Here is a 17,806-nt window from a genome sequence, read left to right as displayed (position 1 = left end):
TTAATATAGGTATCTCTCTTGCTTCCTCCCTAGAACCTCAAGAATTGAATGTGCAGTGCAGTAAGCAATGGCTTGAACAGTCACCATGGGGTTCACACCTAATGCAGTAGGAAACACACTAGAATCAGCCACGTACAGTCCCTCCACCTCCCAAGTCTCCCCTCTTTGATCCACCACTGATTCGCTTGCCTCCACTCCCATTCTACAACTCCCCATTTGATGTGCAGAACTAATCGGCCTAACCAGTTCCGTCACTCCCTTCTCACTTTCGTCTTTTATGAATCTCTGCAACTCATGCCAACTCACTCCCTTCACTTTCAACCTTTTCCCTTCGCAATGATGTGTTCCAATTTCTTCATCCCCGGCCGCCACTAGTATTCTCAGCATCTTCTCCGTCCCCCTCTTTAGCTTCTGTTCATCTCTTTGGTCCATCTTGTACCACAGAGTGTTCATTGACTTTACCTCTCCCGACCCTTCATCTCTTGCCAAGGCAAATATATGTGCAGTCCTGGAAAACTTGCACATTCTCTCTCTAAAGTCGACTCCTGATACCCATGGAGTCAGTGCCGCAAACATACCTGGGTGCAATGCTGGAGTCTGTATCACTGCACCATATCCCGTCTTGTTAAAATCTGCAACAACAGTAGACATTGCCGTCATTATACCGCCTTCATAACTCCTTTTTTCATTTACTGGCCAGACATCACTGAGAAGTGGTGTTTCAGGAGGGAAGTATCCCCACGCCATTGCTACCGGATGAAGATGCAGGTGTTTTCCGATGTTGGGATTCTTTAGTCCACTTTTTTTAAAGAGCACCGGGGTTCCCATTGCGCCCCCAGCAACCACTACCACCTTTGCTTGCACCTCATGAACTTCTTTTTGATGGCCATTATCAAATTCAAAAGCAACCCCAGTTGCCGTGTCTCGCTTCCTACCTTTCTTTCTCTCATATAAGATCTTCTTGGCCTCACACCTTGGTAAAATCAGACCATTACCAGAATCCATCATGTCGACAAGCCATGTCTCTGCCGTGCCTTTCTTCTTTCCATCCTTGCAACCAAAATTACACCATCCACAGTAATGATCAGGTGTTGAGTTTCTTGGAATATCATTTACCGGATAACCCATTTCAAGGCAGCCTTTTCTTAGAACTACATTGTTGAATCCTTCTTCGTGAGCACACGATTGAACTCCCATTCTATCACATACAGCATCCATTGCTTCTCTATATAACTTGCTGTTGAACAATTCAAGCTCATGTCGACTGCACCATTCATTCATAACGTGTTGTGGTGTCCTGATTGAAGCGGACCAGTTGACGGTAGAGCCTCCACCAACAGTGGAGCCAGCAAGGAGGACAACACCAAGATCCTCGGTAGCAAGCAATCCACTACCTTGGTACATTTGACTCATGCTGGGTCCTTCGAGTAGTGACAGTGTTGATCTTGCAAAGTAGTCTCCCTTTTCTAAAACAATCACTTTATAGCCGGATTTGGCGAGAACACCTGCAACAACACCTCCTCCGGATCCTGAACCTATGATCACTACATCACATGGGATGGTCACAGCACGAGAAGAGGAATCGTGAATATGGAAAAGGAAGCCAGATTGTTTTAGAGTTTCAGTGAGGCAATGTTTTGGGCAAACGATTCCTCTATAGAGAGGACCAAACAAGTTTTTTTCGTCACCGTCATCTATGCAATCTTTTTTGTTATTTCCTCCACTTGGTTCTTTAGTGTGCTTTAAGAATTCCGGGTCTGGTCCACAGTACATTGCTTTCCATGACTGGTTCTCATTGTTCTCGTCGATCTGTAGGGAAGAAAAATGCACCAGACATCATTAGAATTTTAGCACGCGCCTTGTCTTGAATATATTATTTATATCGGATTTAGGGATCACATGGTGAAAATCGAAGGTTTGCTTTTTATCTACATGGCAGAAATTAATCTACTACCAAAAGAACCAGGCACTGGACCGTCTTATGTGGCCGCCGTGTACATATTTCTTGGCCATGGCAATTCAAATAAGTAAATGTACCTAACAGATACGACCTTTGCAGACAGCTTATTAAAAGCCTCATCAAGAGCTGAATGCTGGAGGTTACTTCCATCATGAGTTGGACAGGCAAGTACTTTCAGTCCCACTTCCATGTACAGGAAAAGTCTGATAGTGATTTATGAGCCATGAATTAATGGAGGTTTAGAAGTACAAATCAATGAATTATTACTCAGTCAAATCTATTTAATTCATTCCATTTATAGTTTCAGTTTCATTTCCCAACTAACAATCATGAATTCAGTATTCGGTCACACAATCGATGACTTTAATATAACTCATTAATTAAAATTAGGCTTCTCTTAAACATAGCTCATGCATTTATTAACTATAGCCCCAAAAATTTAAATTAAAACGAAAAACTAAAATTACCAAACAAGTCTTAATTTTTTAACTAATATTAATCTATTTCTTCCAAAAATCTAAATATAAACCCTAATTTTTCTTTAATCCAAATTAAATTATATCTCAATCTAATTTTAATTGGTCTCTCATTATTCTTATAAGTTTCCCTATTATAAACCCTAATATTTATTTTTCCGAAACAAACTAAACTCAAGTTTTCACATTTTCTCTAGAATGAAGTTATTTTCCTAAATCATGATTACATTTCTATTGAGGTTATATATTTTAAATACTCCCTTAAGAGTTCTCAACAAAAATATCAATGTAAAATCGAAATCACATCAATTACTCTTTTTTTCTTAAAACCAATTTCTGAAATTCCATAAGCATTATTATTATATAATTTTTTTTAAGATGTTCTTTTTCTCCATCATGATTGTATTAAACTAAATATTCTTAAAGATCATCAATTATGACTATGATTAACTTTAATTTCTTTTTCTGATTTAGGGATTTGATAATTTATTATGGGCTATATATAAAAATCGTGTATAATTTTATGGGTTATGTTAATAATCATAAAAATCTGTTTGGTTAGATTAATGACTTCTTTTACGTGGTTTATAGTTAGTAAAACCATGGGCTATATTTAAGAGATGCCTAAAATTAATTCAATCCAGTATTTATTACTAATTTAGAGCATCTCCAATGCTAGAGGTGAAAGGTCATCCTATATGGAGATCTTAATAATACCTTTTTATTAGGGGTCGTTTTTTTGTGGCTAAAACAAATAAAAGTTATACCTTCTACCTAAACTTTCATCTCCAATGCTAAGATTTTATTATCCTAAAATTTGGAATATTAATGTTTCTTAATTATGAAAAAAGAAAAATTTAGAATAAAAAATGATGAATGTATTATTAGATATGGGGTCACAGAGAAGGTGAAAATACAACTTTCTGGTTTATCCTTTCCTATGAGATGGTAGCCATGTTATCATCTTTAATTAACCTCCACCCTAGTATTTGAGATAAACTTTTGGTAAAAAAAGTGTTAGATCCTCTGCGCCATGCCTTTTTATGACCTCCACCCCTCGCATTGGAGATGCTCTTAAAGTAAAAACCAACTAATTCCTCATCTTGAGTATCCCTTAACAAACTTGGGGAACATTTCTCTCTTCAATTTTTCTCTTTAAATATTAAGAGGACCACTTTTACTTTAAAGATAAATTTAGAAAGAATGGAAAAAAAAATGGCTTAAATGATTGGTTTTCTTATTATTTTTTTCCTGGCGTTTTTAGGGGCCACCCCAAAGGATTTAGGGGCTATCAATTTATACCCAGCCAAAGACTCTAGCTAAGGGGTACCCTATATGATATTGAAGTTACATAAATGCCCTTCTGGTAAAACTGTATAAAAACCAAATCAAAAACAATTCTACTCATTTCAACTCTTCTTCTTCCATTTTCATATTATCTTCCGATTGTGGAAGAAAAAAAAAATTTCCTCGTTCAACCGAAACATCGCCGCGAATCGTAAAATCAAAACATCGTCGATTCGATTATAAAACAATGGATAAGAGAAAGAAACCCACAGACCTAGAACCAAAAATGTTGCTCGGGGTATCGATCCAAACATTGGAATTTTAGCAAGAAATAAAGAAATTCTTGCTGCAAATGAAGAAGAACGCGAAGAACGCGAAGAAGAAGTACCCGGCAATGTAGTCGGTGGTGGCGATTCCGAGACTCAAACACTTCGTCAACTTCAAATGGCCCCAATTAGGTAAGAATCTATCATTTTTGGGGTTTATTTCGCTTTAATTCGTCGAATCGAGAAAAAAAATTTCTAGGGTTTTCGGTTATTTATCCAGATTCGGACGATATGCATGCTCATTTACTTCCGAATGTAGTCGTGTTCTTCATTTTTCAAGAACATCGACAGTATTCGGGAGAAAGATTTGATGATTATCTGCCGAATATTGGTGGCCATATCTTCCTGGATACAAACTGCTAATAATCGGTAGTTTAATGAATTTTTTGGCTACCGAATATATTTAAGTAGACACAAAGTATTCGGAAGAACACTCACTACCGAATGTATATATTGAAAAAATCTCAAAATTTCTGATATAGGAAAAATCCCATTTTGGGGCCAGTATTTATTCGGAAGACAATATAATGTTTTATACCTCCGATTGTGTAGGATAAAATTTTAGAGTTTCTGAACTCCAGTTGATGAATATTCGGTTGTAAACATGTTTAGTTATATTCCGATTTTTTTCATTCGGAAAAAATATGTGTCTTCTTACTTCCGAATTTGTACATTCGGGTTATAGATGTGCACTTTGTCTTCCGATTGTGTAGGATGAAAAATTTACAGCTTCTGAACTCCAATTGATGTATATTCGGTTGCAAATATGTTTAGTTAGCTTCCGATTTTTTGTATTCGGGAACAATATGTGTCTTCTTACGTCCGAATGTGTACATTCGGGTTATATTTCCATACTTTGTCTTCCGATTGTATAGTTTGTAAATATTGTTCCTTTCTTTGTTGTTTAGACAAAGTCGAGAAGGGAGGAAGAAAGTGACAGCTAGTGCTAGGAGGGAAAGGAGTGCCAAAGATAATTCAGGTGCTCAACAAAGCGAACAAGAACAAAGCAGTCAACAAGGAGTGCAACCAACTGTTGAACAACAAGGCAGTGAACAAGGGGTGCGACCAAGTGTTGAACAAGCCGCTCAACAAAGTGCAGGACCAAGTGTTGAACCAGTTGATCCAGTGGCAAGAGTAGAAGAAGAAGGACAACCAAGTGGTACCCAAAAAGCCAAAAAAGGAAAAGATGTTGTAAGGAAGGATATTGCTAAGAAAGCATCACATCTTGTCCCTCAGCACTTGAAGAAGGGTATTCCAGCAGGCACAATCCTTGGACTACCAGCGGATGGAGGAAAATTGCTATTTGGATACAAAGACTCATGGGCCAGAGAAATATATGAAACCGAGGTAATAAAATTACTATTTTTATTAATGTATTGTCTATGTGTTATATCGTAATACTTGTATTAAGGATTTTTTTATGTACTTTAATAGGATCATCAAGATGCGGTCCGTCTACTCAAACCTACCGCCGCACCAACAAAAATGCTTGCGTGGCCTTTATCCGGTGAATGTGAAAGGTTCAAGACAATTGTTGCCAACTCGGGGTTAGCTAATGCCGCCGAGAATTCATTGTTGGAACATGATCGTGTGGCCATATCGGCGTTCGTGGAGAGAATGTATCCTGAGACCGATACTTTCCATATGCCGTTTGGGGAGATGACGATCACCCCGGATGATGTTGTGCAGATTCTTAACCTTCCCGACCAAGGCACAGCTGTGAAGTTTAACTACACAAAGCAGTTAAGTTGGGCACAACTTTATTCTCTAACTAACAAGTGCTTAGGTTGGGATGAAGAGACAACAACAGAGTTTAGGAGGCATGCCAGTTAGAACAAGACAGATCAACATTACAGCTTTGATGAATATGTTCCGAGGCACCTTGGAGAAGGAAAAGAATGGAACGTTAACTGATGAGCAAGTGAACCACGCTGCCACTGCATATCTCCTTGTGTATTGGGATGTGTCATATTCCCCAATACTTCTGGCAACCGGATCGACGCCAACCTTATACAACTTTTGGATCCTCTCCATGAAGTCGGTGACTATTCTTGGGGCACGGCATGCCTAGCATTCTTGATGGAAGAGTTGAGAAAGGCGTCGAGGCTAGGAACCTGCCAAGTTGCCGGGAACGTGGCTCTATTGCAGGTTTTTTCTTTAACTCTATAACTCACTCTATAGTTATTCGGTAGACAATACATATGATGCATACATAACTCCAAAGGACGCATATTCAACTCCAAAGACGCATATTCGGTAGGAATTGATCCATCTATTTTCCGAATGTTGTTATTCGGTGGCTAGGTACTTAGTTTTATTTCCGATTATAACAATCGGAAATATTTTTGATATTAACCGAATATACAGGCCAGAAAAACTAGGTTACTGAACTCCAAAGGACGCATATTCGGTAGGAATTGATCCATCTTATTTTCCGAATGTTTGTTATTCGGTGGCTAGGTACTTAGTTTATTTCCGATTATATATAATCGGAAATATTTTTTGATATTACTACCGAATATACAGGCCAGAAAAACTATAGGTTACTGAACTCCAAATGACGCATATTCGGTAGGAAATGATCCATATATATTTCCGAATGTTGGGTATTCGGTGGATAGGTACTCAGTTTTGTTTCCGATTATATATAATCGGAAATTATGTTTGGAAATTACTACCGAATATACACAATCTATTTACTAAAACTGGTTTCTTATGTATATAGGCATGGATCTATGACCACTTCCCTATCCTGAAGTTGGCCGGAGAGAACCCGGGGTGGTGCAAAGGTACTCCTAGAGGAACAAAGTATATATTTGAAGACAACCGTTCTAGGACAAAAGAGCAGCAGTTGATTCGCATGAGGGAGATTTTGGACCAATTGAAGGCCTCGGACGTATGCTTTGATCCATACAAGGAAGATCGAGCCAGTGGGCATATAAATGTTCGGTCGGACTTGTCCCTTTATTTTGGACCATTGTGGCACCCCACAGGATATGTGATGTATAACCCCTCTAGGGTGATGCGACAACACGGGTATATACAACAACCTCTGGAGAAAATGGGGGATTACTACAAATTGGAGTTGGAGTTGTGCTCTTCTAGTGGTGATAATCTCAATTGTTCACACAGGCCCACCTACTGTTCTTGATAACTGGGATAAGAGGAATGACTTCATTATCGACACTGGTAGACGAACCACCGAGGTGATGAAAATTCTCCAGACTATATGAGTTGGTATAACAAGGTATCACATCCTTTGGTTATCCGTGAAATCAAATCCAACACTACTGCGGCGGGTTCAAGTTATAATTGTATCATCAAAGACAAACCAGCTGGTTATGATAGACTGGTGCGTGTTCTTATATTTTTGTTCATTTTATATTATTCCTATAAATCTTAGGTAATTACCGTTTGATGTTATGTCATTACGTATAAAAAACAGGTGAATAGGTTCAAGCGTGTTTCCAAAATGTTAACTGCATGCTGAAGAGCGGAGATCCCATGCCAGCTGAGAAGATCAAAGAGGCTAGAGATCTAGTTGATAATATGGATAACGAAGATTATGCTGCCCAGTTTGGGGAGAAAGTCACGAAGAGGCATCAGCCCAAGGTGGCAGTATCAAAGACGGGTAAAAGAACTCGAGCTTCATCGAGCGCTGAACTGAAGCTGCTCAAACCCGTGGTCGTGCAGGACTGGGAGGTAGTCACGGTCGTAAAGTAAAGAAGAGCAGATAAATGACAATGATTTTTGTTGTACATTCGGAAATTTGTTTGGGTAACTAAGTTAGACAAGTTCAAATGACAATGATTTGTGTGGTATATTCGGAAGTTTTGGTAACTAATTTAACTTCCGATTATTTCAAAATTTGAAAAGTATAAGTTTTTCCAAATTCTGATTTTTGGGCCATCGTACATTCGGAACTTTACAAAAAAACCTATCCTCCGAATATACAAGTTCAAAACAAACCACGCCATGGCTCCAGGTGGTTCCAAGGGCCAATATGAAGGTTAGACAGCCCATATTCGGAAGTTTTGGTAACTTTTAACTTCCGATTATTTCAAAATTTGAAAAGTATAAGTTTTTCCAAATTCTGATTTTGGGCCATCGTACATTCGGAACTTTACAAAAAAATTATCCTCCGAATATTACAAGTTCAAAACAAACCACGCCATGGAGGTGGTTCCAAGGGCCAATATTGAAGGTTAGACAGCCCATATTCGGAAGTTTGGTAACTAATTTAACTTCCGATTATTTCAAAAAATTTGAAAAGTATAGTTTTTCCAAATTCTGATTTTTGGGCCATCGTACATTCGGAACTTTACAAAAAAATTATCCTCCGAATATTACAAGTTCAAAACAAACCACGCCATGGCTCAGGTGGTTCCAAGGGCCAATATGAAGGTTAGACAGCCCATATTCGGAAGTTTGGTAACTGTTTAACTTCCGTTATTCAATTTCAAAATTTGAAAAGTATCAGTTTTTCCAAATTCTGATTTTTGGGCCATCGTACATCGGAACTTTACAAAAAAATTATCCTCCGAATTACAAGTTCAAAACAAACCACGCCATGGCTCAGGTGGTTCCAAGGGCCAATATGAAGGTTAGACACCCATATTCGGAAGTTTTGGTAATTTAACTTCCGATTATTCAATTTCAAAATTTGAAAAGTATCAGTTTTTCCAAATTCTGATTTTTGGGCCATCGTACATCGGACTTTACAAAAAAATTATCCTCCGAATATTACAAGTTCAAAACAAACCACGCCATGGCTTAGGTGGTTCCAAGGGCCAATATGAAGGTTAGACAGCCCATATTCGGAAGTTTGGTAACTTTAACTTCCGATTAATTCAATTTCAAAATTTGAAAAGTATCAGTTTTTCCAAATTCTGATTTTTGGGCCATCGTACATTCGGAACTTTACAAAAAAAATATCCTCCGAATATTACAAGTTCAAAACAAACCACGCCATGGCTAGGTGGTTCCAAGGGCCAATATAGAAGGTTAGACAACCCATATTCGGAAGTTTGGGTAACTGTTTAACTTCCGATTAATTCAATTTCAAAATTTGAAAAGTATCAGTTTTTCCCAAATTCTGATTTTTGGCCCATCGTACATTCGGAACTTTACAAAAAACCTATCCTCCAAATATTACAAGTTCAAAACAAACCATAATCAGAAGTTTAGTTTTTATTACCCTTTCGATTATTCTAACCGAATATTACAATCGGAACCAAACAACACCATAATCGGAAAGAAAGTTGACTCATAACATAACCGAATATTACAATCGGTAGTTTGTTTAACAAAATAATCTACCGATTTCGTATAATCGGCTAGTTTTTATATTAATAATACTCCGATTACATCCATTACATAAAATTCAAACGGCCTTAACCTTACAATTTCGTCAAAAGCACCTAAATCCATACTCCTAATTGACCATAAAAGTATTAAAACAGATCATAACTTCTAGTGACCATAGAAATTGTCCCTCTTGATTTTGTAGCATCCTTCATGTTCAAATCGTTTCCCGTAGAGGTCCACATACCGGCGATCTGCAAGATATCTCTGAAATTACGAATGAGTAACAAGTTAGTACTAACTTTTGTTAATGTGAGTTGGAGTTACAGAGATACTTACTCGTTTTTCATACGTCCACCAAGGAAAAGCGTTCCTAACAAACCGTTCCTCATCTTCAAGTTTGTCAATCTCCTTATCGAGCGCATTCTTTCTCATCTTAATGTCATTGGATGATCTTCGAATTCGATTACCATCTAAGGCCTCAAATACCATTAAGAAACGGTTCCATATCTGCTCTTCGGATTACGATTTGTGGAGCTTGTGAACACGATCATGAGTAGTTACCACAACCCACGCTCTATAAATAGCACAATCTTCTTCTTCGGCAAAAGCAATATCCATGTTTTTTGTTATGAAAATTAAAACTGAAGAGAGGAAAGAGTTTGGTGCAATTGGGGTGATAGATATGAGTTTCTTCATATAGGTTTAGGGTCCAACGGCTCTTTTTGTTTTTCCCAAAAACTCCAACGGCTAATTTGACGAAAGTTGAATGTGGAGAAACCAATAATCGGTAGGTATTGGATTTAGCATATCTACCGATTATGGTAGCTTTCAAAATTTGAATTTGCGACAACTTATAATCGGTAGGTTTTGTAATATATTTAACTCCCGATTAACGCTGAATCCAAAACACGAACCAAGAAATACTGCACCGACTACAATCGGAAGTCTGGGAAATATTTTGGCTTCCGATTGCATTTGGAGGGTAACAATGTTATCATATCCTCCGAATATATAAGGGTAATTTCGCCATTACGAATTACGCGAGATAAGGGCTGGCTACATTTTTCCTTTGGGTGACCTTTTTTGTTTTATTGTTGGTCCCTAAATCCTTTTGAGTGGCCCCTAAAAACGCGAGGATTTTTTTTCTGCAAAGCTAAACAAATCTATCTTTTTTGGAACCCATCGTCATAATGATATTAATTTTAGTTATGGTAATTAAATGAAATTAGAAATGATATTGGGAAAAAAATATCTACCTGAGTGAAGAAGAACAATAGAGTGAGATACTTGGTGGAATTGAAAAGCATCCTGAGTACATAGAAATAATTCATTGACCATTCTCTTAATATCTCCTCTCGGATCTCAGGAGTCACCTCTGAAAACTTCTGCAAGTATGGGAATTCCTTCTTCAAACTCAATCTCCCACAAAATATCAGCGTTCCTATATTGGTTGACAGCATCCAAAGTGCGAATCTCAACATACCCAACGCTGGATGAGCAAATTTCTCTGTGATTGCCAATCCAACCTGCAAAAACCACAAGTGTTAATAAAGACCAGCAGTATAATAATGACTGTTTTAGACTATAGTAACGTAGATATTGTAAACATACGATTACGAAGAGGTACGACTACGGTACGCAACTAAAACTTGTAATTTAGAGAAGTTAACACACAATAAGTCCGCATATTATGCTTTCAAAAAAAAAAAGAGTCCCCATAACACACACTTACATTTTGAGGCGTTTTAGCCATGGAAGCTGAGGTTTTGTAGAAGTTGTGAATAGAATCATTGTCGTCATGGGTCGAAATGTTATTGTTAGTTGTGTTGCAGAGGTCGATTGAAGGTAGAAAAGTATCAGAGATTGCAGAAAGTGATTCCATTTGACGAGAGGAGAGAGATAGCGGTAATGATGAGGCTATTTTCAGTATCATAGGCATCATTCTCGAGTAAGAAGCCTTCATTTTGCTTCTCTTGTTCTTTCCTTTTCCTTTTTTTTTTCTTCTTCTTGATTGTTATTGTGTCACTTCCAACCTTAAGAGACAGACAGAGATGATGGACTGATTTTATTTTTATTACAGCCGATGGTCATTGTTTTGTGACGATGCTAGCTGATAGTATATATGGTATCGCCCACAACGGATTAATGGTGTGGTAAGTAGACTTGTGACTTTTTGCTTTGATCGTAATTCAAATTTCAAATTGAGAAGAAAAGCAAGTTGCTCAATTGATGTGGGGATGGGATGGGCCATCGGATATTCATTAAGGTTTTGAGAGGGTTTTATCAGCGCTTAAACTGCTTCCAATCTACACCCTACCTAATCGTTTTGCAGGTACAGGAGGGGTCATTAAGATTATGGATGTCCCTTCGCAGCCTTTGCTAAACGTGTCTTCACCAATGGCAGAGTTGTGGGCAATCAAAGAGGGTTTGCGGTTAGCTATTGCCTTGGGAATTCTGAAGTTACAAGTGGTTAGTGTGACTCATCATATATGTATTACAACTTGTAAATGGCGTGTGATACGACATAAGAACTTTAGCTTCTTTCTTTCGGAATGTGTTTTGTAGTACCCACCACTACCGTGAAGGTAATGCGGTAGCATATCACCTAGCCCAGATGGCTGCTTCTCCTGATGTGAACCAAGTTTGGGTTACTTAATCACCCTCCTTTCTTGGTTCTTCTTTTTGATATAATGGAGGAATGGTCCAGTTGGAAAAAGTACTAAGTCGTAAAAACGAAAGAAACCGTTGCTTATCAAAAATACCATCATTTTCTTCCATTCCGCTTCAATATCTATCCTGGGATTAAGGTAATAGTCTCTGAACACTTAAACGTATTTGATATTGTTATTTGTTAGCGTTTTACGGTTTGTATGGTTTGGGTAGAGAGTTACTACAGGAAATCAAATCCAAAAACAGTTATTGACGCGAGTCCGCTTTCCCACTAGTAAAAGTGGCTTTCTCCCTGATAATAACAAAACAAAAAAAAAATGAAACAGGAAATAGCTGTATTATACCATGACGGACCATCAGAGATTTTGGTCTCAAGAGTTAAGACCATACCTCGTACCATCAAAAGAATTCTATTTAGGACGTATTCAAAATGTTTTAAGAACGGAGTTTTAGCTTTTAGGTTTTAAGTGATAACAGAGAGATATTTGGTAATGATGATTACACCAAAATTACCTTACCTGATGGAGTGTATTATTCCGTTTGCTCTAAATCTTTACTCTGGTAAGTACGGCATTGGGTTTAATCCCTATAGGCTATAGCAGGCTTTCCAATGGGAAGCTGGATGCAAGGGGTGATCTACAAGAGGATCGTTCAGGAGGCTTCCTAATGAGCAACTGGAATGAAAACAAAAATGGAGTTTTGAGTCAAAAAAAAAAAAACACCTATCAAACTCTCCAGCTTCTGATAAGATTGCTTGCAGAAAGTGTGGATAGTAGATTCACGAAAACTGCTGTCAAGGTGGAGTCTTCTGAAATAGTGTCGTAGTAGTATTGCCAAAAGGCACAACTTTATGGCTTTGAATTTGGCTCGTAGTTGTAGTAAAAACAATAGACTGCATGGTATAATCCTCACTATATTAAGTGATCACAATCTAGATCCACAGAATCTAATGCTGACCCAGGCCAGCATAACCAGTTTGGCTACAAGTCAGGTCTGAGAGTGTAATTTAGTCCTAAATTTTCATATTAGGAAATAAGAAAAGAAAAAAGAAAATCAAAATAGAGGCATCAATTAGAATATATACAACCCTTTTGGCCAATTTTAACCAGTCATCAAGGACTCAATCTACACTTCATCCTCCCTAAAAGTTCCAATACTGCACTGCAGTTTGGGTGCGGAGCAATATGTTTTTATCTAAGGTTCCGAATTAGGTTACAAGACCAACACACCCACAAGAAGAAAAAGATCCTTGTACAGATGCAATTCTACATACAGATCACACAACACCATTTCAATGCCGAATAACTTCTTCTGGAAGGATAACTCCACCTCATAATGGTATCTGTTTATTTTTCTTGCCCCATTTAATCATTGCCAGAAGTGGTAATCGTGTTGGGGTTGCTGCTGGCACTAATGGTGGCCACTGCCATTTCATCATTCTCACCACTGCCAGAAGTGGTAATTGTGTTGGGGTTGTTGCTGGCACTAGTGTTGGCCGATGCTGTTTTATCACTCACTATTGCCAGAATTGGTAGAGGTGTTGGGGTTGTTCCTGACACTAGTGATGGCTGATGCCGTTACAGCATCGCCTCCTGAAGTCATTTGGTTACCGGGATTTCCAATGTTGTCATTACATTTAGTACCTGTTTCAACTTTTATTGCCACTGCTGTCCCAATAGTTTCAGCAGTTACACCGACAGGAGACTCTTTAACCTTACGATCTGCAGTTACTTCCGCCTGATGTGACTCCACAGGTTCAGAATTTGAATAATTCCTTGAACAAGAGTTAACAGCACTGGTAGTTTTCTCTCCCATTTCCCTCTTTGGGTCCACTAGCACAAACTCCCTTGCGCTATGGAGTAATCTCAATCTGTAATCAGTTTCTGGTCGACGACACACCTTCCTCAATTGCACTATTTCCTAATGATGGAAAAAAGAATGTAGTGAGCTAGAGTAAATAAATCACTTAATACTATCAAATAGGAAACATTAGTTCTCTGAAAAATTTCTATCTTCTGGAGGAGTTAGTACTCCTGATGAAAGAAACTTCTTTATGGACATAACTCGCAAATCAACTTCTCCCTGAACATTTTTGGGGCTGCTCACTGAAGGGCCATACGTAAATCTTGAAACATGCAATTCATTGACAATAGTTACTTTCTACTTTCTAGGTAAGAAGGGGCCAGTATCTTAATAAGGATTTGATTCCGAAGCATGTTTTAAGATGACATCTTAAAAACAAAATCAAACATAAGTCATTAAAAAATGGGTTCGAACCTCGGCCTGATCATGATCATAACGCACAAGAAACCTACATCGACATCCTCGTACATCATGTCTCCGCCTTTGCGCATCAAGCACATGTGCGTCATAGTAGAGAGCCTGATCTTTACCTTCCTGAAAAGCTTCCAGAGTGAGCATTACTACTGGTTCTTACCATGTTTAACATATTCTTACAAAGTTAGAACTTTCTTGGGTATGAGAACCACCTGAAAGCAAAGTATTAGATCTCCAGCAAGCACTGCAACACATTCGGATGCTTCACATGGGAGAGATCGCTGTCTCACATGCTTGCGCACATTGATCCATTCATCCTCTTCTGCCCCAAATCCTGCAAATCGGACTCGAACTTCCTGAAAAAAGTGGAGAAATGAAAGTCCAAGTACTCTCAATATGTTATCAAAAAATACGAAACATTAAACAAAATAGAAGGCACTTGTTGAGTGGAGTGTCATTTATTGAAGACAGGAATTTCTATTTGGAGACTGCATCGAGTATTTTGGGAGGATTACCGGATCACCTGTTTCAAACATCCTATGAGAGATAAAAGCCGCCACATCATACCTGGGAATTGGAGAGAATAAAGTTACACAAACAAGAAAAGTACTGGCCAACAATATCAGGCCTTACTTTATGAAACAATACGACAAATGGAGCTTAATGGCCTAAAAGCACTAACCATGCACCATCCCTCGATGATCTGGCTTCAAACTCCATTAAAGCATTACTATCTGAAGTACTTCTTCCTGCATTTTGTGTAACCATTAGGAGTAGATACAAAAAAAATATAGATGCATGCAACAATTACTTCTGTGATACTTAGAAGTAACGAGACTAGTAATGTGACATGTAGGATCGTCACCAGAACCAACACAGAAACACACATCTTATACATTACAAACACATGATGGAATGTCGAGACTGTTAACTACCATCTATCAAGAATGCAGTATGCTTGCACTTAAAAGTATGCTAATAAAATGGCTCTCCTTAAGAGACAGAAGCGTGACATAAAAAACTAAACAGCATATTTATCAGAACTACCTGAAGGAACAGGCATAATATGAGGCACATTCCTTAAAGGGACTAAATCCTCACGGGATATGGGGGTCACGCTCAAGTTCTCGGAAGGCTTCATTGTTTTTGCCTTTTGTGCATATCTCCTATTTTGGAACCAATTCAACACCTGTAACCAAACTTAGAATGAGAAGAGACTTCAAAATATTTATGCATAAGTGATAAGTGTGACAAGTGTAATGTTAGCAACCTGCTTCTGATGCACAATCATCTTTCCTGATCGCTCTGCAGATGCACTACAAACCAAACACAATATTTTTATCATCCTTCATGTGATTCTTTTGGTGAAGCAAAACTAGATAGTGTCATAGAAGGAAGAAAGCTCCCTCCAGAAACAAACCTAAACTTCTCTGCAATGGAGCGAATAACTTCCAAGCTTGGTATTATAAAATTAGCTTTTTGTAAACAAGCCTCCATTTCCGACACCTTAAAGAATTAGCCAACATCAAACAGTATAATTAAGACTAGAGAATATTAAGTATGACCAAAACACAAGCTGTCTGCGACATAGAATCGACAAAAGGATATGTAAAGCTAGATAAGAATATGACATTGTAATGACCTTGACACCTGATCATGGTTTTGATATGGACTGAATTGGCCAAAATACGAATAGATTTTAAGTTTTAAATGGTCAGATCGAACTGCAGGTACATAACTCAAATTACAAACTGTTGAACTAGAGCCAATTGTTGAGACTCACAGTATAGTGTACAGATAGTGGCATAAAGTACAGAAAAGTGAGCACATAAATCATGTTAACAAGGAGAGCAAGTACAGAAAGCGAACTACATTAACACTAATCTATGCTAGTATCTCATTCTTCTTCTTTTTCTAATGCATGTAAACTACATTTACAAACAAACAAAGACTGTCACATGAAATGCTTGGAGAGATAAAGCATACATTGAAATAACAGTAACTGAGCAATCCACAACTTGATGCATGAAAGAGGTACAATTACCAGCACCCATGGTAGCCACAAGTTTAATCTTAGTAAAGTTAGTGTGTCAATTGCCATCAAGTATGTTAGTTTATTTTGTGTACACTGTTTAGATATTCTAAAAATACAGCTCCTTATCACACACTGGTTCTAGTCTCTAACAAGCTTTTCAGGCTCAAATTCAATTTACCCGAAACTGACTCATCACTCATAGACCAAGGTTGCTCTTTCTTTATACAAAGCCATGTATGTGAATTGTATCTTGACCTAATCACTTCAGTTTCATACATCTGAAAGAAATATATAACGGAAACACTAAAGAATCTAAAGCAATCAGCACAATAATATCTCTATTGCGAAAAAGGCTTTATCGTTTTCTAGCACCCAAGAATGGCAACATCATCTGCCATCTTGGTTAATCCCAGCTATCACAGCTGATGAGTCTCTGTTAGTTTCAAACACTTAAGTTCAATAAAATTTATTCCTTTCGTATTAAAAAAAAGGACAATAATATCTTAAAACCCTAAAAGTAACTTCCCCATGGCTTCGAACAATTTGAATATTTTGCGAATGTAAACACTCCAGAATTCAAATATATAAACTAATTTAAGAAAATGTTTCATAGATTTTTTAGATTCGTAAGTCTAAATTAGAAATCAAGACATCTAGTGAGCATACCTCATTCGCTGTAAATCGAAAGGATGGGCCGGGTCCAACGTTTGGAGGTCTTCCCATGATCCTTCTCTTTTAATTACCCCTATCTCAAGATTTCCCTCCTGAAGATTTCCCTCCTGAAATTTGATTGATTTATGAATTTATCGATAAACAGAAACAAGGGACGGAGGAACGGAATCGCAGTTTTCGCACACAAAACAAACAAGTTGCCTTGGGTTAAAGGTGCACTTGCACATTTCCAATATCACAAAACTTCGACTGGGCTTATTCAGCAGACAGATTTGCCCAATACTTGTCTCCTGGACTATATAGTACATAACCCAGGGCCCAGGGGAGACTCTAGACAAGAAGAATGTTGTGAGGCATATTCAAATTAGGCAGTGTTATTAGTTTTCGATTGATTTGATTGATCAACGGGTATTGAAACTTTGATTGCACCTAGTTTATTTATTCTTGAGAATCTTCTCTTCTGATATAATATTCACTCAAACTAGATCGAAGTATCGACGGGATCTTTAGAAATGTTTGTAGATCTAAAGACATCTTGTTAACAGACTCCGTTCTGTGTGTGAGATTGATCACAAGAGATTCAAGTGGTGTTGTGCTTTTATTGAAGATTAAATAAGATTTGAAGATTTCTTATTTAGTTCTCATATTTTTGTGTGTGCACAAACCTTGATCGGCTGGGATTCAACTAGAATCAGATTTATTCGATTGATTAGTTGCGGCATTCTCAATATATATCTTTGAGATTTATTTTGATTGAGTACGAATCTAAACTTAACTAATTTTTTAGTTATTGGAT

At 37.8% G+C, this 17,806-nt stretch overlaps 2 protein-coding genes across 2 annotated transcripts; both read right to left on the bottom strand.

The window, feature by feature from the left end:
• LOC113305742 (long-chain-alcohol oxidase FAO4A-like) lies at positions 1 to 11,319 on the bottom strand. Its single transcript, XM_026554747.1, has 3 exons — positions 11,089 to 11,319; positions 10,613 to 10,882; positions 1 to 1,809 (listed from the first exon to the last, which is right to left on the bottom strand). Exons 1-3 carry the CDS (start codon positions 11,317 to 11,319, stop codon positions 1 to 3), a joined length of 2,310 nt encoding a protein of 769 aa, XP_026410532.1.
• A 1,701-nt stretch (positions 11,320 to 13,020) lies between these two features.
• Positions 13,021 to 17,204, bottom strand: LOC113301934 (protein SAWADEE HOMEODOMAIN HOMOLOG 2-like). Its single transcript, XM_026550765.1, has 9 exons — positions 17,005 to 17,204; positions 15,724 to 15,809; positions 15,574 to 15,619; positions 15,351 to 15,492; positions 14,986 to 15,052; positions 14,819 to 14,870; positions 14,516 to 14,659; positions 14,304 to 14,423; positions 13,021 to 13,946 (listed from the first exon to the last, which is right to left on the bottom strand). Exons 1-9 carry the CDS (start codon positions 17,059 to 17,061, stop codon positions 13,536 to 13,538), a joined length of 1,125 nt encoding a protein of 374 aa, XP_026406550.1. The 5' UTR covers positions 17,062 to 17,204; the 3' UTR covers positions 13,021 to 13,535.
• Positions 17,205 to 17,806: the final 602 nt, after the last annotated feature.

Source organism: Papaver somniferum, chromosome 8 (genome assembly GCF_003573695.1).
Source record: "Papaver somniferum cultivar HN1 chromosome 8, ASM357369v1, whole genome shotgun sequence".
Lineage (NCBI taxonomy): Eukaryota > Viridiplantae > Streptophyta > Magnoliopsida > Ranunculales > Papaveraceae > Papaver > Papaver somniferum.
Note: the sequence above shows the minus strand (reverse complement) of the source record. Positions and strands in the feature narration are given on the sequence as shown.